General features: G+C 45.4%; 1 protein-coding gene across 1 annotated transcript; it reads right to left on the bottom strand.

The window, feature by feature from the left end:
• Window positions 1-8,208: 8,208 nt before the first annotated feature.
• CLEC3B (C-type lectin domain family 3 member B) lies at window positions 8,209-16,534 on the bottom strand. Its single transcript, XM_085051360.1, has 3 exons — window positions 16,318-16,534; window positions 11,474-11,572; window positions 8,209-10,134 (listed from the first exon to the last, which is right to left on the bottom strand). The coding sequence occupies exons 1-3, from the start codon at window positions 16,421-16,423 to the stop codon at window positions 9,734-9,736; spliced, it is 606 nt and encodes a 201-aa protein (XP_084907486.1). The 5' UTR covers window positions 16,424-16,534; the 3' UTR covers window positions 8,209-9,733.
• Window positions 16,535-24,850: the final 8,316 nt, after the last annotated feature.

Below are 24,850 nucleotides of genomic sequence, written 5' to 3'. Positions count from 1 at the left end.
GAAGAAAATGAGAGAAAATGTTTTAGCAGTATCCTGTCATCTTTGCAACAAAACTGTTTTATTTTTTTCTAACTGGAGATCATTTGATTCGGGAAAGTATTATTAAGAACCAGCTAAATGTTTCATATAAAGTATGTGCTCCCCCTATTAATTAATAAATTTTAGCTATTAATTTAAAAAAATTAAATTAATGTTTTTGTTTGAAATTGCATGTATTTAATATTTAGTTTCCTTTAAGATTTAATTTATTAAATTGTATTTATTTGAAATTTTATTTTAATTGTTGGTTAGCACTGTTGGTTGCCGTTCATTTTGGAGGCTGCACCCTTCAGTGGGCTGGTTTGGGTAGATATGGAGAGAAGCAAGGTGGCACTTCCCTTTCACATCCTTAAATTAAATGGGGACAGGCTTGAGTGTTCTTCTTCCTTAGGAACCCTGGGAATGGTTTTGCTTGAAGGTAATGTAATGTTTGCCTCTTGCCATGGTGGGAAAAATATCCCACATTGGTCTTCACCTTAAGGGCTAAAAAATGGCAGACAGAGCCCATATGAACAGCTCCCTTCATACATGAGATTAATTGTGGCAAAGCAGCTACCAATTACATGTGTGTAAATTTAGTTTTCTGTGCAGAAGATCTCTTAAATGAGATTCACCACTTGGTCTCAGGAGTATGAACTGCAGGCTCTTAAGCCAAATTGTTAGAGCATCTGCTTCAAATTCATCATTGCAAACACATTTAATTTAAAAGGTGATGTGCGTTTTTTTTAAATAAAGGAGAAGCAAACTAGTGATGCATTTTTCTTTTCAAAATGCTACTTTTAATTGCTGGCTTCTGGAAAAAGTAACCCAGGAACAAATGCAAGGAGGTGGTGTTTTGTAACTTCAAAGGGGAAAAAAAAAATGCTCTACAGTTTAAGTTGCTAAGAAGAGTTTGCTCATACTAAATTCTGCATTTGCACTTCATGCATGACAGCATGACAGACTGAAGCTTTCCACTTTGAAGACATGAACATCCCCTGGCAGCTTCTCCTGAAAAGGCAGAAACTCTTACAGTTAGGCTACTTGGAAAAATGTCCCTGGTCCTGATATCCTCAGAAATGAGGGCTTTAAAGAAAAATTTATTGATAAATGTCTTTGTATAAGAATTATCATTTTAGTAAGATGCAAGCTCAACAGCTTGAATCTTCATAGATTTCACATTTACATAATAAATTAAAACTATTCTACTTTGTGCCAAACCAAACATGTTTAGATACTTGTTAATTCCTTTCACAGCTTAATGCTTTACCCATTCAAAAGCTTATAAAAGGTTAATAGCTTTTCCCATAGTTCCCTTGAGGTAATAAGAGTTTATTTAACAAGAGGCAAGCCCTAAAAAGTAACCAAAGGCCTAATAAAATTATCTAGTATTGTTCAGTGAACATTTTATAGGTTAATCTTTCAGGGCAATTAAAAAAAAAAGGCAGCAAGTGATTAGATCTTCCTCTCTAATTTCTCTTATTTGAGTTATTGAAGAACAAATTTCTAAGTATCTTAAGCCAACCCAGCTAGGCATATGGGTTCAAGCACGTGTCTAATATCCCAGAAGACGATGTTTTTCCTTGCTAGTGAAACATCTTAGGAAAATGGACAATTGATTATATACTTCTGTATTCTGACATTTGATACATTTGGCTGATCAGTTCTGCAGGTCAAACTCTCTCACGTTCTCCCTAGGTTTATGGTCACCATCTGGGTTAAAGGACAGGATAACAGCTTCAGCTGAGGAGTTGATGAATGCAAGAGTGCTTCCCAATACAGCTTGTGGGGGATGTTTAAGGAATCTGTGCCCAGGTAACTTTAAAGTAACTTTTCCAGTAACAGGTAAAGTAGCACTTCTGGAATTAAGGCAGCTCAGGCCCCAGAGGTTCAGCCATGCATCAACAAAGGTGCTCCAAACACCACTCAGAGATGGATTTTTGTCATCACCATCCCTTCTTTTCCAACTGTTGTATTTTCCTGTCTTGTCTGCCTTTCTCTCCACACTCTGAATCAACGAAGTTCAAGACAGAGCTCTCCAGAAACGGACTTTTTTGGTGGAAATTCTCTCAGTGTTGGTGTGAAATACTTACAAACCTCTGTCTACAATACATTTCTTACTCTTGCCTCACCTGAACCTGGAATACAGCAAAGCTGCTGAGTGAAGTTTGCTACAACAGGGTACCCAGGTTTCACCACAGAGCAGCCACAAAGCTGCTTCAGCACTGAATGAAGTGGCAGTACTTGAAGTAGTTGACATCTCAAGTAGCTGCAGAGGTACTTAGGAAAGCAGTAATACATGTAGGAAAAACTCAAATAAGTCTGGAAAGTGTTGCTTCTCTTGACATTAATGACCTCTTGTGTAAGTAATACCTACTTATGCACCAAATTAGGTGGAAGGGTACAGAACAATAACCCAGGCCCATGAATGGTGCAATGAATCATATTTCCACCAGTAACCTTTTTCCAAAATGCTTTACAAAACCTGTTCTTGCTTCACTAACACCGACTGTAGTAAAAACCTCTCCACCAATTCACACTGTGCTGTAGGTGATGCAGTGGTCATGGCTTGGTGGCTTTCTGTCACTGAGGAGCAAAACAAAGGAGAGATGTTTCCCTTCCTGCCACTGCAAAGTAGAAAAAATGGTCAGAATAATGCATCCCTTCACTCTTGAAGGCTCAGATACCAATTGTAATTGTAATCGTTAGGGTGAAACTTAGTGCATATTTTTGGGGTAGAGATTTTCCTGTATGTTTCCTTTTGGGGTGATTCCACCTCATTCTGGTATATCTTATTTTCCTGATTTTAAGGTCCAGAGCTTTACAGCCATAATGTCTCTTATTTTTTCAATAGACAAATTTAATGCAAGTTCAAGTCCCTGTCCTTGGAACAATCAACTTTAATCCCCAAGGAGTCTGAGTTCAGGGCATTGGGAAAGGGCAAGGAGAGCAGGAAAGGAATGCTGTCGTTAGCCCTGCAGGGATGGTGAGAGGATGGTGACCACAAGGCACTATCCCACCACTGTGAGCTCTACCTCACTTGATGTGATCAGTTCCTGAGACTTAAGACCAAGATTTTCTAGGGACCTCCAGGGTCATCCCAGCTCCCTCATTAGCACATGAATTAAAGGCTGAATCTTTGCTTTGCTCACTGCAGTTTGGCCTTCAGGGCCGTCTGCTCTCTTATTTTAATGGACATTTATCACCTGATGAAAGTCATGAGGTGATTTTATATCTGGCTGTAGAGAACTATGTCTGTAGTTACAGCAGGTTTAAAAATAGGCTACTCATATAGGCTGGCAAAACACTCATGTGAATGTTTAAAAGAAGGGAAAATTCTCAGCAATGATGCTTTTTGCCTGTTTTCAAGCTTTCAGTATTTTATGTAAGGTGTTTTTCCTCAATACTATGCTTTCAGGATTGCTTACCTTTTCCAGCAATACACTACAGCTAATTGCTGTGTTTGCATCCTTTTTGGTGCATACATTTTAAGTTAGGAATAAACCCCACTAATTGTTTCTCTGCTTCTTTTTTCAAAGCAAGTTCAGTTTCCAGTTTCTGTGTAGAAAACCTGCCAGTCACTCACTGTAGGTACACAGCACCCCACCCACACAGCTCTTTCCAAGTCCTCACTCTTCAGTGGAACCGATTGTTTAACTCTGTTTATAATCAGCAATTTCTGGAGTGTTTCCTAAAATTTGACTGGTTTGAGGTCACTTAAGGGTTTGGCTTTCTGTTCTGATGTATTATAGAACAAAGTGTGAGAGCCTCCCTTGATAAATGTGTGTAGCAGCACCTCTGTGCTGGTGATGAAATCCAAGCTGCCCTTAGACTGTCCTGCTCTAACAGTAAAGCAAATCTGTCACTGTGGTTGAGCTGATTCATATCTGCATCTATGCACCCCTAAATTGTGTGTTTGGACTGAATATTTAATATTAAAAAATATATTTCATTTGCTTCACTTGTAGAGTTTGTTTTCCAGTTTCCTTTTGGTTGAATAACTATATGAAGTTTCAGCTCTTGTCTTCTGATCACACTTGGCAGAGCAGCAAGACCTAGTTAGTATCTAGAGCTCTGGCAGCACTACAGTGTAGAAATCACATCCCACAAGGGATTTTTTCATTGGCTTTCTTGCTAACCTTTTTCTGTAGGAAGGTTTTTACATGACAGCTTATCCATCAGGTGTCTGAGGTCATCTGTCTGCTCCTGAAATGCCTGTTTTTCTCCTGTGACTGTAGAAGAGGAATAAGTAATGTAGGTAGGATCTCTTGCTCAGTGGCTGTGTTAGCACAGAAAAGTTGATGGAGCTCTGGAAATCGCCTGGTTACACCTCCTGCTCAGAGCAAGGTCACATTGCCCAGGGCCATGTCCAGTCAGGTGTTGAGTATCTCCCAGGGTAGAGACTCCATAGCCTCTCTCAGCAACCTGTGCCAGAGCCTGACCACCCTCACAGAGAAAAAGGGTTCTCTTCTCTTCTCTTCCAGCAGGATTTCTTGTATTTAAAATTGTGCCCATGGCTCTGTCTTCACTGCTCTTCCCCATCAGGCATTTAAGATAAGATCCCCTGAGCCTTCTCTTCTCCAGTCTGGGCATTCTCAGCTGTCGCTCTCTCCCCACACAACAGCTCCCCAATCCCTTCTAATTCCCTGCACTCACTTCACTAGGTCTGTGTCCTTCCTGTGCTGGAGAGCCCAAAACTAGACCTGGCACTCCAGAGTTGACCTCACTGATCCTGAGAAACACATAAACTATTGAATTCAGAGACCTCACTTTTGGGATCCTTGTTAATGGACGTGATAGAAATAGAAGTTACTGCAGTGGGAAACCAAGATGGCCCTGTGGCATTTCTGCAAAGCAGTACGGGTTGTAGGTTTTATTTCCCTTCCTGCATTTTCTTTTACAAGCTGCAGTGCTTCCCAAAGAGTGTTTTCTAAACACAGCTTCTTGAGACGTTCTCCACTGCCAGGTTGGCAAGCGGCTTGCATGTTGTGCTCTCAGCCTCAGGCTCAGGGCCAGCTTTCTAACAGGGCTGAGGGGAGAGCAGCCACGTTCTGCCATCAGCAGCTGGCCTCACCTCTTGGCACAACAGCATCTTGGGGTTTTTCTTGCCTTTCTGGAGGAAGGCTGCAGGCACTGGGGTCCCTTGTGGCTGCTGCCATCACGGATGTCCCCAGGCTCTAGTACAGCAGGACAGGGGGGTCACAGGGACGTGATGCAGCCAGTGACCTGTCTGTGCAGCACAGGACAGACTGGAGAGGCTGCTGGGTGTGAGGCTAAAATTGTTGTGATTTGTTTGCAGCTGTATTTGGAACAGTCCCCAGCTGTTGTCTTTGGACTCCCTCTGGGTGCTTCTATATATAAAAGCAATAAAACATCGGGGTTTTTTTGTTTTGTACACCATAGCCTGATATCCACTCTATCTTCTGTCCCCAAGGAGTTTATTTTTGTGCTCTCCATTAGTTTAGTGACCCCCAGCTGGTTTATATTTATACTCCCAGGGGTGTTTTGGCTTACCCTTGTTTGCTGAGTCTCACCAATCTGCACTTCTTCCCTATGGTCTGTGGTGGCTTCTGAGATGGAGAAATGTAACTTTAATTTAGCTTTTTGTTTTATTTGTAAAAGGAGAGACTGACAGTAGGGTTCAGTGCTTACACAGGAGTGGGAGCAAACAGCAAAGCCTATAGGAATCACAAGACTCAGTGGTTCAGGGTGGAGGAGGCCCTTCCCTTTTGAGGTTCATTCTACCAATGGTCTCATTCCACAGCCACAGAGGTGGGAAGTGTGTTCCCCTGTGTCAGGCAGAAAAGAGGTGTTGGGGGATTGTTCTTTACAAAGGATGACAGGGAAAGGGTGCATCTGATGTGGAGAGAACCTCTGGTCTGAGTAATGCTCAGGAGGAACAGACAGGCACAAGGAGCAGAGCCATTGGGTTGGGTTTCTTGTTAGGACTATTAAGGACCAAGTCCCACAAAAATGTTCAAGGCTCAAAACAAGCTTTTAGCTCACAACTCCCAAATTCTTACCCACCTTTGCCTACCCAGCCCTTTCACTGACTGAAGCCAAAAGCAACCTTCTGAGGTCTGTGAATATTGTGCTGTTCTGGCCCTTGTGCAGAGGGAGACTTCACAAAGGTATTACCTGTTCTGTGGTTACCTGTTTCACTCTGAACCATTTGGTGCTTTTCCTGGACCTTCAGGCAAAGACCTGTTCCAGGTCCTGAACTTCTGGACCAGGGTGAGTTGGGGTGGGGGCAATCAGTGGGGTGGGTCAGTGCAGCTCTGTTGAAGTCAGCTGTGGGTGGCATAGTGCTGGGGGAACTCCTGTAGGCTCACCCAGTAACTTTTATTCTTTTGTTTATATAAATATATGTACATTTCATGCTTCATCTTTCCTCTGCTGTGTCACAGAGCCACAAGCAGCTGAGTGGTGCCATCAGTGGCATAAGGTCTTACACAACATCTCCCATACATCACAACACGAGGTTCATTAGGGATTGCAGGCATACAGTGCCTTGGTTCAGACATGATCACTTCCACATTTTCTTTTCCTGCGGGAAGACCTGAGGTTTCTTTCCATTAGTCTGCATGCATTTGGTTGAGACCACACTTCGTGGACAGCAGATGTTCCACTCTGGTTTGAGTGCCAAAGGATTTAATGGAAGATCAAAAATGATGCTGGTCCTGGCCCCCAGCAGATGGACCCCATGTGCTCAGGACAGTTTCCCTATGGAGGCAGCAAGTGTCCCCCCTCCAACCCCTCCATGCTGGCATTCACTGTGACCACAAACCACAGGGTTGGATACAAAATACAAAACAAAAAAACCCAATTGCTGTGGTGAGCAAGGATGAGGAATCTTCTAGAAATTCCTTCTCTTTGGCTTTTCAAAGAAAATTTGTAGTTCATCATGTACAGTAAGAAGATCGTAAGAATAATATTAAACTTATAAATGTAGCACTGGAACTACAAGGTTGGTTTTGTCATTCTGGATCCAACAAGTAGAGAGGGGCAAAACCACCCTTCCCTGTGCTCCTCCCAGCTTCAGAAGAGCAAAACATCTATGAGGAATTGTGCTGGCAGTAGTTTAGCTATGTGAAAATAGAGAGCAAGAGAGATACAAGCAAGAAATCTGCTGAGAGCGACTTGATATTTTTCAGATTTGACAGACTGACTCCTTCGTGTCCTCTCTGGGAATATCCTTTGGCATCCATCTCCATGGCTGCTTTTCAGCTTTGCACTCCACACAAAGATGGTCCAGTTTCAGCACCCACAACGTCCCTGAAGCTCAGCATTGCCAGGGTCCATGGCTTTCACACTGTTCCTCTTTCATTCCTGGGCTCTCATAAAAGCCTTCTGTTTATTTCTCTGACCACACATTTGTGTTTTAAGACCTTGTGGTTTATGACCAGTCAGGATTAAAGCCAGCAATGCTTCCAGCATTGCTGCTTTGCCTTCACGCGCATCTCAAAACATGGAGAGAACATCTGCCAAAGGAACTAGAGGATTTCTATTGAAACAAGCTGGCTTGTAGGGTGTAACCATGATCTACAGCAAAGAATCTTGGAAAACGTCAGGATTTTCAAAGTAAAGTAAAGCTCCCCAAAGGGCTGTGCAAAAGAGACCTCATTTCACATGCAGTCCTGCAACTTCACAGACTGGTGCGAGGCACAGTGCTCTACACGGATGGTCTTCTCTCCTACACGGGAGGCTGGAGAAGAGGAGGAAGGAGAAATCATCACTGCCTCAGTGGCTGAAGGAGAGGCATTCTTGGCACCACTGCAGCTCTGCTCATTGTGGAGGAGGTGGGAGGCAGCCTGGGAAGGACTGGCTCCATGCTGGGACCTGAGGTGCTACCTCACTACTGCTGCCAAACAGGGCTGAGGGAGGGACCTTCCTTCTGGGTTAGCTTGTATTTCAGAATGAAATTTCCCAGCAGCAAGGGGAGGGGAGGAAGGAAATCTTATTTTCCTATAAAAGGATTCCTTGCCTGCATCCTGTGTATGGCATGTGACTGGGACGATAAGAGGGCAGGCAGGGAAGAATCCTATAAAGTGTATTACAGGGTGGGAGGCTCTCACTTTCTGCTTTTCCCCTCTTCCTTTGTTATCTCCAGCCCTCAGAGAGATCCCTGGAGCTGCTCTGAAGAGAAAGACAAGGAGACGAAAGCACTCCAATCACATTGACACAATTCAATTCCTTCAGCAAGCTATATAGATATTTTTATTTTATAGTCATTTGAACAGCGGAGACTTTGGCAATAGTGACAACCTCAGAAGCGTGCACTCTGCATTTGTGTGCATGCATGTGTGTTTCCAGCTTGGCTCCGACTTGATGTCTTGGAGGAACTTCCACCATGCTGCTTTTAAACAAAGCAGCAAATTGGAATACCTGTCTCATGGGCAGGATCATGTCTTGACGTCTCCAACCTGGAAGTGCAGGGGATGTGACCCAAACTGGAGGGGTTATTAGCAAGGACTGGAGTGCAAAGAACCACTGATACCTTTTAGCCATTAGCCAGCAAAGCTTTGTGAAGCTGCCAGGGTGACTTTCTCAGCACTTCTTTCCCATCATTGCTGGGTTTTTGGGCTTTTTTTTACTTTAAACCTTTTCTCAGTAAAAAAATCACTGAGGCGAGAACTTCAGCTGGGCATGACTATATTGGCACAAACAGTGCTCAGCAGATTTACATTTGCCAAGGACTCTACCTGGACCAGCAAAGACTGGACTAGTTCATCTGGGTTCCTGTCATATGAACAGGCCAGGTCATTCCTAAAGCTACTGGAGTTGATTGTCCCAGGGCTCATTTTCAATACATAAATTGTTTTTATACAGCAACATATTCCCCAATAGTACTACATTTATGTTATTTATGTAATACATAAATACATCTTCTATTTCCAATAATATATTTGACTAACTATCCTCCAAGTAATTGCTGCTTTCCCCTTGACACTGCAGTACAAATAAAGCTTCTGATGGTTTTTTTTTCAAAGGACCTGGCAGTGGGTCTTGCTCTCCCACTGAAGTCAGTGAAACTGGCTTCTGGCTGGTGAGAAAAGGACCAAACATGCCTGTAACTTGCTAATTCATTTATGCACGTAACTCGACTAGTTGGACAACCCTTTGAGCAGCTGGTACCCTGCCAAATTAGCCCAATTGTACCTCTCAATGCAATGCAAGAGTAACTCCCTCTGCTCGTTGAGACAGGATCTTGATCCTCAGGAGGCTGAATTGGGACACTGGGAAAAACAAGGAGCTCCCACGGATTGCTGCCAGGGCTTACGGGGAAGGCAAAACAAGGAAAGAAAGCAGAAACTGGCTATGCTGGTGTCCCAACAAAACTCAGCAAAATGGGAAAGGACATTGCAGAGTGAGAGCCCTGGGCAGCCGAGGCAGCTGTAAGCCAGGCTGCACTGCTGCACTGGTTCTTTGCCAAAACAACTGAGCCGTCCTAATAAATTCCCTGTGTAAAAAAATATATCTATAAATTGTGCCTTAGAAAGAGCAGTGCAGCTGTGAACAGGGCTGGATGCGACCTAAGGAAATGCTCTAGCGCTCTAAACTCGACACCGAGCCGTGACGACTCTCTTGCAAAGGGTGACTCTACCAGAACATGTGCACGTGGGTGTGAGGATGTACATGGACACACAGCTACAGCTTCAGAACCCTGCTGCCCAGGGGGAGATCCGGGCCAGCATGGGCTGGGGAGGCCCCGCAGCTACACGATCATGAACTGGCAGACGTAGGGCAGCTGCTCTCGGCACCTCTTGTCGAACCACTTGCCGATGGCGGTCCCTGACAAAGCCGCACAGTTTTCCAGCTTGCCGCCGTCGGGCTGGGTGGTGATTGCAGTCTCCCAGTTCTTGAAGCGGAGCGGGCTGCCCGTCATGTCGACCCACTTGCCCTCGGCGGCCATGTCGTTGAGGCCCAGCCAGATCTCAGCCTCCGAGCCGATGCTCTTGCGCATGTAGTCGTAGAGAGCATCGTTCTCCTCCCCGTTCTGGGGCGTGCTGAGCGTGCCGCCCTGAGAGATGCAGTTTTCGCTGGCCTCGTGGTATGTCTTGGTCTCCGAAAATGCCAGAAAGCATTTTAGGTGAATTTTGGTGCCTTTCAGGCAAACTGAGAGGTTACCACATGAACAGAATAAAAAGACAGAAAGAGAATTTGGTTTAAAAATGGTGCCCAGGAAGAGGCAGCAGCAGCAAGTCCAGCAGCCAAACTACAAACTTCACTTCTTAGGCTGCACAGTGACCCTCAGCAGCATGGGATTCCAAGGGGCCCTCTCCTTCCTATGCAGGTGGGACACAGCCACTGGGGACATGCCCTCCCCCTCTGCCAACCATCAGGTGAAATGGATTTTTGGGGTGCCCCTGCCACCCTTCTGGGCTCTGCTGCTGATGGAGCAGAGGCACAGCATAGCTCTCTTGCCCCTTCTCCTGGCCTTGCTCTTCCCCAGCCAATGCTACTCTTTCTCTGACGAGTTTGTTGGAAATAAGGTTTGTCGTGGGTACTGCTGAGTGTTGGAGTGTTTTGGGAAAAAGCCTGCATGCCAATTAAATCATCGTAATTATGCAAGATAAAAAAAAGTATTTAATAAGCTTTGATCAGAAGCGTTGCACTCGCATAGCTTGAGGTCTTCAGAGGAAATTTCTACTTGCCTCTGATTTTAGTGTTAAGGATATCAATTTATTTCATTTTTCTTTAAGCTCTAAACCTTGAGAGTGCAGGGTACTGTAGCCAAACAATACATAATCAGAGCCACACATTAATATCTAAACAAATTACTTCTCAATGAATGTGAGCTTGGAACTAAAGCCTTGATTTTGCTTGTGTTCCTTTTCTTTTAAGGAGAAAATTCTCCTTAATTTGCATTTTCGTCTCATTTCTGCTTCATGTTTTGCAAATCCTACTCCTACTGATGTCGGTGGAGTTTGCACAGAGTAACTATGGAGCAAGTCTGGAAGATGGACATGTTGGGACTGTCCTCTGTGTCTGATTAATAAAGCAGGACTGACCTGCAGTGCAGCTCCCTGGGCAATACCATAGTATGTATAAGAGACCAGGTCACCATTTCACTGGGGCTCAGACAAAAGAGTAAGCTGCACTTGGTTGAAGCACAGACTAATCCAAATCCCATCCCTCCACCTCATAAGGGAAAATGAACATCTAGCTTAGCACCATAGGAATATCCATGGCTGTACAAATGGGAAGCACATAAAGAGAGGAGCCCCACACTGCACAACTCCTGTCATTAACTGCCTGAGGAGGTTCACTATCCTGGAGGAAGTGCAGAGAGCCAACACTCTGCTTTGATCCCCCAGCTTATCTCCCCATGATGGGCTTGTTGCTGTGGGGTGCTTGGGCATCTCTCATAGAGATGTGTGGAGCAACTGCAGCCGCTTTTTGAGCAGCTCCTCTCTCAAAGCAGAAGTCTTGCATTCTTCAGTAAGTTCTTTACCTGTCTGGAGTGCTTGCTTTTCCTTCAGTAAAGCAACCTCCTGAGAGATGTTGTCAATCATGGCCTTCAGGTCTTCAATCATTTTAAGGCTCACACCATCTGTTGAAGAAATCAAAGAAAGAGCACAAATATTGGTTGCATCCCAGGAGAGGCAACCAAATCTGTTCCTATCATCAAAACTCCATGTTTCTTTGCCCTGAGAGAGGGATAAATAAAAGAGCGTCCACAAAGTCAACACCTGTGTCCCCTTGCACATCCATCAGAGTGAGTGTTTGCTTGCCAGCCTGGTTCCACCATCAAAAACAATCTTGTTTTCCTGGTTCAGGTTCTGGGGCTGTGCACCCCATGGGGCTTCCTGCTGCAGGTGTCACCCTTTGGGTTGCCACTACAATGTTGGGGAGAAGGTCACACGCATGAGCATTGCATGGTGCAGGCTTGTCTCCGGCACCCCTGGGTAGAGCTGTTGTCTGGGGTGGTGCTGCATTGCGGTCAAGCTCCCAAAATGCAGGAGGACACCATCTGATGCTGCCCTGCCTGAACAGAAGTCCTGCCACACATGAATGTTTTGTGGGCAACTTGAAGCTAATGATGAACAGGATTTACTTTTTCCAATTCCTCATAAACGTGCTCTCTATTAACTGCACACCCCCTTGGCTTCCCTTAAACACCCAAACACATGATGTCTCTATGCACTCCTGGCTGCACCCATCTCTTATCTGCTGTCATTGGTGGGTTGGCAGGAGAGCATTTTGCTCACCAGGCTGATGTTCTGCAGGAAGGGGCTGGAAGGGCTGCAGGACCTCCACTACATCTGCCTCTGCACCACCAGCCACCAGCCTCTGCCCACCAACCACACCATCCTTTGGACCATCACAGCTGCTTCTGCCTCATCCCCTTCTACCTTCATCACCCCCAATGTAGGTATCCAAACACTGCCCAGAGCTGCTCTCTTGCTGTGAGAAGATGCCTCTTTGGCTGGGGAGTTGGGTGCAGCTGGCTACTAAAGCCTACATCTTGCTAAGGTGTGTTGCTTCTGCAATGGCTCCAACCAGTTATTAATCAGTACTTGGATTTCTCCTAGACAGGAACAAAGGGACCATTTACACCTTGAAGGTGGTGGGAGATTGGACATTGAGGCATTTGTATGCATCTAGTAGTTCTCATGTTGTAAGCATCTAGCAGTTCACATAGGGTGAAAGGGGAATGCAGTAGGAGGAGCTTCTTTGAGGACCAAGGAGCTGAGGCACTAATCCAGGCAAGTAGGGAAGCAGCCTGGATGCAGACCAAAACCACCAACCCAAAGATTACATGGTGCCATGAATATGAAAAGCCAGACACCTCAGGAGGAGGGCATGGAGCTGCTTTACTCATTGCTCAATTAACTTTACTGGATTCACTTAACACTGAGGCACTATATATAATTTTGCTGCCTTTGATGAAAACACTTTGTGGGAAATGGCTAATTAATTGTGGGGTTTTTTCCATGCAAGCCTGTCTTGCAGCAGAGCAAATGTTCTAAGGTTTAAGTAACATCCAAAGGCCTTGGCAGGACACTGCCAATGAGTCTTGCTGGAGTAGCTCCTTATGGTGCTGCAGCTGGGTTTGCTGGCAGGTTCCCACCTTGAGGGTCCCCACCATCAGAGGTGACATGTCTCCTTGATAACCACCTAAGAGCCCTATCCCTTTTCACTAACTCGTTTCCAAGTCCTGGGCCACAAGATGTTCCCACAGCAGTGCATTCACTGGGATGTCTCACGGAGAACCAGGACTGGTTAACTTGCCCTTCATCTATAAAGTGAGCACCATGGCTACACCAACACTGTGTTTTCTATTTTATTCCTTGGCATATTTATTATTCCATGTTATTCCATTTAATTCCATTTATTATTCCATTCCATATCCATGGCATATTTATTATTATATGCCATGGATTTTTGTTTCTGTGCTGTCATTTCCTCGAGGCTCACCTCCTGAAGCCTGGGATCAAGCCTGTTTACAGTTTGGGTCTTCTGTGACGGAAGCTGGTGTGCGGGATGCCGATGCTCCCATGGGAGCTGGAGCAGGTCCTTGTGCTAACCATGAGCAGAAGGATTAAGTGTGGGCAGAGGCAAGACCAAAAGGAGACTCAGAGAAGGATGTGGGTCGCAATAGTGTGTTGGTTTGAAAGCCTGACCAGAAATGTATTTAATGCTGCAAATGGGAACTCTCACCCATTCTAATTATATGCCAAATAACGAGCAAATCCCTCTGTACTTAATTTTAATGTTTTAACTATTCCTATATGAAATTTGGATATATATATACATATACATGAGTTGCTTAGCTTTGCCTGGAGATTCAAACAGCTTTCTGTCCCCCAAAGAAATGAGCATTGCTCTGATTCACAATGTCTGTCATCAAACCTCTCTGGCCATCAGCATTTCTTATGACACCAGGCATTTCCCCGAATATACCAAGTGGAACAGTCAGGTCCCATATTGCAGTCTGTCCCTGGATCAAAGGAGGAGACTGAACACACCCACTCTGGATTTATAGCAGTGTAAATGTTCACAGGCATTTTCAGGGAAGAGCACCCAGACAAGAGTACACCAAAATTTTGGGCAGTAGGTGGCATTAGGCATGAAGCCCAAATCAGTCCCTATCCACTGATTTAAGCATCCAAACTCCAATTTCTGTCTCCAGTTACCTTAGATATACATGTGAGAGCTGTGCAAAGATGCTCCCTTCCCTGATCCCAGCACCCCACCATGGCTGTGACCAAGGGGAGTCCCCCAGGACTAACACCTGCACCCCCAAGCCAGGAGGTGTCAACGCTCCCCAGACAGGAATGCCAGTGCCTGCCTCCCCTGGGCATTCTTTTGGATGAGACCTCCAGAGCTGCAAGATGAGGGCAAATTCCATCTGTACCCCATTGCTGAGCCACTGCATTTGGAACAATAACTGGGGAGTAATTTCAGGGGGAAAAACACAACAGCAGGCAAAGTGAATGTGCTGTCTCAGCATTTTCTAAATACTGTGGTTTGGCTTTTTCATGTTGAAATAGCATCATTTTTCATTCTGAAGCAAATCCAAACATAAGCAATAATTAAAAAAAAAACATAAAAAGCTTGGCTCAAATCAATGCTTTCTTTTCTAACATTTGTGGTTTGGCTGCATAGATTAAAAAAAATAAATCCAGCCAAACACCCCAACCCTCCAGCGGCTTTGCCCTGCCTGACCTTCCCAGGCAAAGTGCAGGGGTTGAACCAGGATGGGGGTACTGGAGGCCTGGATGAGAATGGGATGGGGCCATCCTGCCATTGTTAAGCGAAGTGGCTGAGCCCTGGCCCCTGTGGTAGCTGGGCAGGCAGGCTTGGATGTGGAGAGGGGCTGGAGGCGATGAGGAGCCTCATGGGGGATTTTTAGGGCTTTCCTCCCTCTTTCCCCACCCCCTGGTATTGGTAAAAATCTGAAAAATATTAACCAAGAAATACTGGAAGTTTCCAGTAAAGGCAGGGCAGTTGATCCCCTGTGAAGCTGGGTGCGACTGGTCAAAAAATACCAGTAGTATTTTTTGTATGCTGTAGTTTTCCCTCTTCTCCACAGAAAATATGACCTCTCCTTTGAAAAGGAATTCTGAGTAAAACCTGCCACCAGCTGGTCCTGAGGGCTTGATTTTCAGGACATCCCCTCAAAAGGTTTTAAATCAGAGCCAAATTTTCCTGTCAAAAAGGTGATTCTTCTCCCACCTTCTTGTCACTAATCAATTACAAACAGCAGTTGCAATGACACCTAGAGAAAAATAGGACTTCCTCAAGAGATGTCTCTCTCCTGGTACCTCCAGTGAGTGCAATGCATGCATGTGCCCCATATGAGCCCAAAGTTTTTGCTCTAGAAAACAGTCACAGACTGTTTTCTCTGTTATTCCACATCCTGCAGATTAAGATGTGGAATAAGCAGCTGTGCTGTGAATTCATAGAAAGATCTAATGGGAGAAAAGGCAAACATTTCTCAAGGATGGAATCTGACAAAAATAGCCACTGGGTGAGCGTAGAGAGCAGCCTGGCCAAGTGAATTCCAGGGATGCTTCTTCCTTGCTCCCCACTTTTTTCCAAGCAGGAAAGTGCCTGCCAGAAGTGGACCAAGCCCACGCAACTGCGGTCGGACACGTCGGGCAGGCAAGCTCACCTGCTGCTTCCTTATCTCATCTGCCTTCTCTTATACCTAATGTGCATCGAGTCAGAGGGAGAAAGGATGGGACAGGAGGAAAACAGAAGAAAAGAAAAACCAAAACCACTAGGGAACAGAAAACCCAGGCACCTTTTTGTGTGCACTGCTGTCTGGCAAGCCTGAGTAGTCAGAGCTCATGGATGGTGTGAAATACACCCAAGGCCAGTGGCTTTAAATGAAGAACCCTGTTGATGCTTAATGGATTGTGTATTTTCTGCCTGCTCTTGTCTCCAAAATTGTCTGTCATCTGCCACTTACTTGCTTCTGAAAAATGAACAAGGAGGGGTGGGGGGTTATACAAAGGGAGAGTTTAGTAGAGGAAAAGCTTGGGATGAACCTTAGGGGGAATACGGAAAATTAGTTCCCCCTGAAATTCAGACCAGGCTGTCCCAACAAATTGATTCAAGGTAGGAACCCACCAAAACCATTTCAATACCCTCTCTATTTTACAGAAGAGTTACACAATCATTTTCATGGGGGGGGGAAGCAGGGGATGGGGGGGGAAGACACTTTATTAAATTCATAGATGCTTTTAATGAAGTTTTGCTAAAGCTAAATGACCAAACGAGTGGGCTGATTACAATCCCCCCAAGCCCTGCCGGTCTCCCTTGCAGGGAAGGTGCCGCTGCCCTTACCTTTCTTGGCAGCTGCCGGTTTTGGCCGGACTTTGCCGTTCTGCTGGCCGGAGACCTGGGCGAGGGAGAGGAGGCAGAGGAGGAGGCAGGCTCCCCGGAGCGCCATGCCGCTGCCGTCTGGTCCGAGCGGAGCTGCAGCGGCTCCGCTCTGCCCTAGCCAGCGGCTGGAGTCGGGAGGGACTGTCCCAGAAAGCCTCCCGCTGAGCCCGGGCCAGCGGCAGCCTCCCGGCCCCGGGGGGGCTCAGGCTCCGGCCAAGGCTGAAAACCTCCCAGAGGGCTTGCAGCTCTTAGCACGCCGCTTGTTTTTGTTAAAAAGAAAAAAAGAAAAAGAAAAAGAAAAAAAAAAAAAAAAAAGAAAGGGAATGAATGTACCGACAGTCTGCTAAGCTAAACATAAGGAAGGGCTGGGAGTATAGCTGGAATGGTTTCCTATGGCTTTTAGCAAAATGCCATGAGTTTGATCTCGGATGTCAGCGATGGCAACAGCAACGTGAGGTGTGAAACAGCGTTTGGGCGGCTGAGGGGACAGGGATGCCCGTGAGGAATGTGCCAGCACCAACAGAGGTGGAAAGGAGCACAGGGGGAACTGAGCACCCCTGTTTCTTGCTCAAATTGTAGGGTGGCTCTTAGTCCTCTAAAACACAGTTCCACCGTGGCTTTGGTACAGTCGTCCTGCTATCATTGCTTCTCCATGGGATGACTGGGATTGGGGATTAGGGAAACATGTTCCACAAAAAGCCATTCTCCCCAGGACCCCTTTGCAGGCTCCCAGCCTGCCTTCTCGGACCAGCTGGGCTGTGCTGAGCAGCTCTGTGGCCTAAACCAAGCCCACTGCCTGGGGTTTTTTTTGGGTGGTGTGGTTGTTTAGCAGCTGCAGCACAAGCAGGTAAGTCCTTCCTGCAGGAGGAACAGCAGCAATTTGAACAAATGGAGGAAATTAATGTAGAGGGAGAAGAGGAGGGATGGGCATTTTGGAGAACAAAGTGCTCCAGACATCAGCCATTAACCTTGAAACTTTCTTGATAATTTAAGCAAGGTGCCACCCAGCACAATGTGAACCTCTGGAGTTGTAGGAGCATAAAATGTCCGAGAAAAACGGATGTGGCTGGAAAAAGAGCTGCCATTGAGTTAGTCTGGCAACCACCGTGTTTACCCTGCCTCACACTTCTGCTGAATAAGGAAAATCCTGCCTTGATATCCTACCTGAGCAGAGAGCTCTCTTGCAGTTCAAGCTTTTGAAGCATAGGAGTAACAGTTTAATTTCCACAGCCCTTTATCACATGCACCAGCCCTCACTCAAATTTAAACCAGAAAATATATATTTTGGGGATTTACTGTTCTCCTGCCTGGACTATCCCAAAATGGGATGGATGGAGCCTAAGAGATGCCAGACACCTACATACACACACATGTTCCCTTTCCTTGACACTTGAAAGTACTTTTTGTAATTCAGTACCTCCCAGTTTTCCTTGGCTCCAGATATGTTCGCCTGCCTTTGCTTTGATTCATGTGCTGCCAAGCTGGGGAAAAAACCAAAATGCTCCCTTTGCTGCTGCCCATGAAATGGATGGCTGTTGTGTGGAGTCTGACAGTAATCCCTAACCGCAGATTTCCGTGTGGCTGGGACCCACTGGAGCATTGCCCAGCTGAAACAAGAAGGGCAGGGTGGCTTTCCATTAGTCCCTGAAGAACAGGTCCACACCAAAGGGGCCTCTCCCTGCAGCAGCCAGCAGGTCCTGTGCTAGATGCCACCCTAATTTTTCTTGAAAAATGAAAATAAGTAGATTTGAAACACTTGTCTCCAGCTGTAACACCTATCCACAGAGGGCCTTGCCCCAGTTCTGTCCAATGTAGACTGGAAAAAAAAACCACCTTGACATTAGAAAAGCTCATAAACCCCCACCAACCCAGCTGATGGGAGCAAGCTGAAGTGTTTCTGCACTGGATCCAGAATGAGGATGCTACAGGGAACAACCACCTAAAAGCCTGTATCCAGCCCATCCCCTGCCCAAGCTCCTGCTGAGGCCAGAGGTTCCAGTAAAATAATGGGGCTCTCAATGGTCTTTTGCTTTTGAGATCCTGATGATTCATGCTTCTTATGTAAGAGAGGTGTGGGAGGTGAGTAGAGGTTCATCTTTTTATTAGATGAACTAATAGAGCTGGAAGTCATCAGCAAAATGCTAAAATTATGCCAAGAAACCAGGGTTTTGTCCATGATCTTAAACATCTGTGTAATTATGGATTTTACTTCCCAGTAAAAGCACTTTACTCCCTGGTTTCAAGCCCGGTCTTCTGGTTAGAGAGCAGCTCCTGTTAATTGCAAGTTAACTGGTTTGAGATGAAAAAAAAGAGGGTAGAAGAACCTATGCTTATGGAAACCATTCCAGGGTTGCAGGGAAGAAGTTGGAAAAGTTTACGTGGCTTTGGGAAACCCAGAAGGCAGCGACACTGAATCTGGAAGGCTTTCAGTTAGCAAAACAGTAGCTGGAATAAGCCCACGAAAGGAAGCTGGATGCTCCTGGCAGCAATGCAGACCTGTGATTTCATGCCCAGCTAGGCAAGGAAACGGGCAGCGAGATCAGAGGCTATTTTGCTTTGGCTCCTAGGAAAAGCGCAGGTATGGCCAAGCCAAGAAATGAGGCAGCACCGCTGCACAATGGCTGGAAAGTGCACGGGTGAACTGGATAACAGTATTCACACGGTTATTATCAAGATCAGCAATTACCAGACCTGTTACAGTCACCAGTTCAAAGGCAGGCCACCACAATGCTGAATGATGCTAGCTCTTTGCCTTAAGTCTCCCCTCCTTTGGGAAGACTCCTGCCTCCCCCACCAGCACTGACAGCAGGAGAGCAAAGAGGAGACCTAAACCCTCTTCATGTGTGGGGGCCCTGCAGCTCGGTGGCGTGATCCGTGGCTGGGGCAGCACACTGGGTTTCACACCTCTGCTCCCTTGAGATTACCTCAGTCCATTAGAGCCTGGTGCTAAAAATGCCGGGGTTGTGAGTCCAATCCCTGTAGGGGCCATTCACTTAAGAGTTGGACTTGATGATCCTTGAGGGTCCCTTCCAACTTGGAATATTCTGTGGTTCAGTGACATCCACTCTGCAGGTAGGATCCATGTGTCAGTGGCAGTGCAGTAACCTCAGAGAAGAACAGGAGAGATAGCAGTGGACAGTAAAAGACACTCTGTGAGATGTGTGGCTAACATAAGAAAATCTCTGATACTCATTAGCCGCTGCCTAAATTTGTGCTGGCATCATTCCGGATTTCCACCAACATAAACATCGGAATAAGGTTAAAATGGAGAGAGCCAAATCTATGGATCATTGTTTTTGAGACTAATTGAGAAGAAATGGTCAATAAAAGTTCAGGAAAGGGCGGTTTTCATAAGGACAATGATGGAGAAAACCAAGGAGTTTGCCAAAATGTTATCCCCAGCATCAACTCTAGGAAACTGGCTCTGAGCCTAAGGAGGGAACCTTTCCATCACATCCCATGGCAAGCATGGCTCACATCCCTATGCCATGGTCACCAAGGGTCACAGGACAGAAGGATCCATTCTACAGTAGATTCTTGGGCTTTAAACTAGACACAAATGTGGGGCACTTGAGTTCAAGTAGTATCAGCTGTTTAAAAATCCTTCTGTTTGCAAAGGAGCTGCACCAAAGGACTCACACTCCCTTCTGTTTGGAGACTGCAGCTCCTGTAGGCTAGAGGTAATCTTTCTTCGCTGCTTTGTGTTTGCCCATCATCCAAATCCCGAAGTCCAAACAGCCAAAGGAAAACTGCAGTGAAGTGTCTAAATTTAACACCAAAACCCTGGAGGAATTCTTAACTGTCCAGGTCCACTGCCTGTCACAGAATCAGTTCAAGTGAGGTCACCACTGAACTTGAAGTCAGTATTTTAGGACTGGCAAGTAGACAGCGGTTCTGCTTAGGCTCGTATTTCATGTCGTTCTCACCTTTGAGCATTGGTTTGCTTTCATATCTCTGTGGACGCTGAATTATGGATTATAAGAGAATTTCAACTTCAGCCTTGTGAATTCCTTAATTTTTTGAATTTAGAGAAAAGTTTGCATGATCAGGCAGCAGAAAGCAAGCAATCCATGACCTTGAAAAGCCTCATTAGGTTAAAGTTGGTCTCTTGCTGAAAAGAAGGAAGAGAGGTAGGGCTTAAATCACAACTTTCCAACGCGTAGGTTTCCAACTGTGGAAATACCCAAACTTACCATTTGCCAAAACACAGAGAGAAGGGGCAGTGAGAAAGCTCTTCTGAAAGGGAGGGTCTGCAGGCTGGTGGTTCCAAGTACCTCCAATGTCTGAGCACACTGGCTTGGCTGTGATCCCTGCCTTAGCCAGCTGGGCAGAAGAAATCAGAAATGGTCTGAGATTTCCTCTCACCCCTCTGAAGGTACAAGCTAAGTGACTGCAGCAACTATGATGATCTCTGTCTAAATAAACAAAATCAAATCTCATCAACAAATGGTGTGACATGAAAACTGATCTTACCCAAATCTTGAGATCAGGATAGCAATAGAGATGTTCACAGAGCTTGAAAGATAACCACAGCTTTATTAAAAAGTGTTCCAGTCAGTGAAATGGAGGTATAACCATCACCAGGGAGTCATTAACAGCATGTTTGGGATTCTAATGATGTTTTGCAGGAACAGCAAAAACATCTTTGTTCCTGGATAGCTAGAAATGCAGTTCCAAGAAAATAGCTAGAAGTGCAAATCTAAGGAAAACCCAAGGCACTGCAGTTTCTCTGTGGGGAGACCCATACCGAAGTGCCCTGCTGTGGCTGAGCACTATCACTGTGAGTCTGGGACTTCCAACAAAGGAAAAGGAGCCTTTGTGAGGCAAAGTTAAGAGGAGCAGCCACATTTTGCCTTAGAAGGAAAAGCTGCCTTGCATGGGCAGGGAGTGCACAGGCAGGAGAGCACTAGGAGACGAGAGGTAGGGGAGCAGTGAGAAATCACACAGAGGCTGACAGCTGAAGAGATTCAGTACCAGCTGCAGACCTGCTCTTGGATTTTGCTCCAGTGTGCTAAAGAAGAGAACAAGCCCCAGGGGTAAGGACTGGACCTCTCAGGTCTCATCAGTCATGGCTTTGCTTCTTCCACTCTCTGGGTGCCAGTGGTCTCTTACCACAGGCAAAGTAAAGCAGTGCCACAGCAGGGCTGGAGAGCATCCCACTGCTGAGGAAGGCAGTGGCATCTGCTGAAGTTCAAAAGAAAAGCTGGAGGCAGTCCTAGCAGAAAGTGGGTAAACCTCAGGTAATTGCTGTTTACAAAGCAAATGCAGAAACACCCTATTTTCTATGTCAAATCAAGGTGCCAAATCCCTTGAAGGGAGACTTGCACACTCCAGTCTCATGGGAGCCATGAGCCAGCTCTGGCTCACACCAGTTTGTCTTTACAGCAGGCTGTGCAGAAGCAAGGCTTTGTCTAAAAGCAGGTGGCATAGGCACCCTCCTCCCCACTGCCTCCACCACTGCCCACAGGGCAGAATGAGCTCCCCTCTTCTCCCCAATTAATAAAACTACACAATTACAATGCTGAACTGTAGTTGCAAAACATGGGCTGACAGGATTCCCGGGATTGGTAAATCTGCCAGATCCACTGACCTACGGCCTAGCCCTCTCCTGCTTTGAGGGGAATAGTGTCCCTGTGAAACAGGTAAATTGCAGGTGTGTGCTTTTTAGGCACCATGAGTAGAAGCCTAGCAGGAATTGCTAGACTCCTCCAGTACACAGCTTTCAGCCTCTTGACACTCCCAGCAGAAGCAATTAATTTCTGGGACAAACAGAGAGCTATCCCACTCCACAGATGTTTCCTCTTAGTTCTACTGGACTCGAGTCAATGAAAACGTGGCAGTATCTGCACAGCAACACATGGAACTTTCCACCAGCCCAGATGGGAACAGGAGCATTCTCAGTTGAAGTCTCTATTAAAATTCTGCTATTTTTGTTTGGAAGAGAAGGGAGGGGTTAAAGGGAGCTAAGAAAATAGAAATTAGCCCTTAGCATGCCTGAGAAACACAGTCTCCCAGATTTCTTGGCAGATAGTGTATCAACTGGGAGAGCTGTAGGACCTTTTACCCCTGTCAGAGCTTTGTTTACCCATTTGGGACATGAGCTGGTAGCAGCAAAGCTGCAGGGGCAGCTGAGAACAACTAGCAGCTCTGTAACACTTTTGGCCAGGCTCATTATTTATATCTCAGGGGTTGAAGCAGACCCCATCTCAATTGGGGTCACACTCTACCCCACTGCTCTTCCATGCCAGCACATGGAAAGCAGTGGTACAGAAGGAACCTTGAGACCCCCAGTTCATTCTGTGCCTGCATACCCAGCTGGAGAAGACCTGGGGGAGAACACACACACTTAGGGGGGCACTGCAGACACTGGCACCACGTTAATTTACAGTGTTGCTCTGAGGAAGTGCTTGGCACCAAGTCTCTGTCTCGAGCACACAGCCTGGATGTCGGAGGGCTAAATATTTGCTATCCTTATTAAGAAATGGGGAGGGAGTGCACATGTACTTCTCTCTACAGAAGTGTCAGTTCACACACTTGAAACACAGTGATGTTTCTTTTCCCACCACCACCTCCAGCTCTCATAAAAATATATTTAAAATTAAAAGGATCTGGAGAGGGGACAAAAAGCATCTTAAGTGATGTAACTTGCAAAACGCCTGGAGATCCTTCAGCTGGAAGGCTGTGTAGAAATACACTATTCATGTTACAAAATTCACCCTGAGTGTAACTCAGGGCAGCCTTTTGGTATCCAACCACAAATCTGCAATAAAACAGGCAACAGCTATTCAGAGAATGGCGGAGGTTCAAGACTTGCAATCTCTTTTAGATTAACCATTTTCTGAAACATTAGAGAATACGTGATCAAACAAAAACTGCCTGTGATAAATCTAAGGTACTTTAAAGGGTTTTTCTTCCTTCCGTTTTCTTTCTCTCTATGTTTTTACATAGAAAGCTTTGTGTGGCAGGGAGTGGATCACAGCTACTGTAAAGCTGATGTCAGGTTACTGTTTGCCTCAGGCAAACACTCTGCTGAAGAGATTAAAGACAATATGTACACTCATTGTCATTTCTTGGCTCTACTACTGTGTAACACCATTACAGCCTACCTAACCCATTACTTAAGGTTCTGAAAAAATCCCAACTCTTCAAAATACAAACCTTGGGCAAATTTTGGGGAACAACTTTTTTTTTTTTAACAACCTGCCTGCTTGTTATACTGCATTTTATAGCAGTGGCTACACATACCTGAAATACACAGTACTGTTGCAGTCATCTTGAATAACTATGTGTATGGAAAAGCAAAAAAGTCCCTCTAGCAAAAGGACTGAAGAGATTTGGGGACTTTACTCTATATATTTTAATGTGATCATGATTTTTAGTTTGAGCTGAATATGTTCTGTCCTGTATCTACATCTCCTTCAGCAAAAGCCTTCCTTCCCTTTTCCCCACCAAACATGTTAAATAGTCAAGAGAATATTCTTAATCTGATATTATAAAATTGAAACAAAAAATTCAGAAAATGATGCTTAAGTAAGAGACAAATGACTCCTGGATTATTGTAATAACTTCTGCCACAAAGTTTGTTCAAAGTGATCTTTAACACTTACAAATGAAATATCAACTTCTGAAAAATCAATTTCTTCCATTGACTTTTTCCATCTGTTGTCTCTTCCTATCATGCCAAATAAACAGCTCTTACTCTTTGCTGGGCCAACCAATTAATGTAGGGAAGGAATCCACTGCTTTCAACACTGGGTGATGCAACTTGTTTCTATGCCTTATCTGCCATCCTCTGCTTTCTCCTGTGAAGGATCATTACTGACAGCCATTACACTTTTCCAGCTGAATTATCACACTCTTAAAGATCAACTTCTTTTCCCATTTATCTTGGCCATGTCCCTTCTCCTTAGCCACCATGAGAAGTTTTGGCTAGGTTACTATTGTACCTGTTGCCAAAATGGATAGGTAGAGCTCTAGGGAGTGAGAAAATCATAGAATGCTGAGGTGGAAGGAACTCACGAGGATCATCAAAGTCCAACTCCTGGCCCTGTACAGGACACCAAGAGTCACACCACATGCCTGAGGGCATTGTCCAAATACTTCTTGAGCTCTATCAGGCTTGGTGCTGTGACTACTTCCTGGGAGAGCCTGTTCCAGTGCCCAACCACCCTCTGGGTAAAGAAACTTTTCCTGATATCCAACCTAAACCTCCCCTGACACAGCTTCATGCTGCTCCCTCGAGTCCTGTCACTGGTCACCAGAGAGAATAGTTCAGTGCCTACCCCTCTGCTTCCCCTTGTGAGGTAGCTGTAGATAAATTTTGGTTTGAAATATGAATTGGGAACTTGGGACCATGTTGTATTTATAAATAAAATCTAACTACATTTTATTCAAAGAATAATAAAGTAATTTGAAGGAAAATTTCCACCTATTGCTGTTCTCATTTGTGCTGCACTGAAGACAACCCCATATACATTCTAGAACACAGCAGCTG

The sequence above is a fragment of the Lichenostomus cassidix genome, chromosome 2, assembly GCF_008360975.1.
Source record: "Lichenostomus cassidix isolate B80296 chromosome 2, HeHo_3.0, whole genome shotgun sequence".
Taxonomy (NCBI): domain Eukaryota; kingdom Metazoa; phylum Chordata; class Aves; order Passeriformes; family Meliphagidae; genus Lichenostomus; species Lichenostomus cassidix.
The sequence above is the reverse complement of the archived record's forward strand: the minus strand, read 5'-3'. Positions and strand labels throughout refer to the sequence as shown.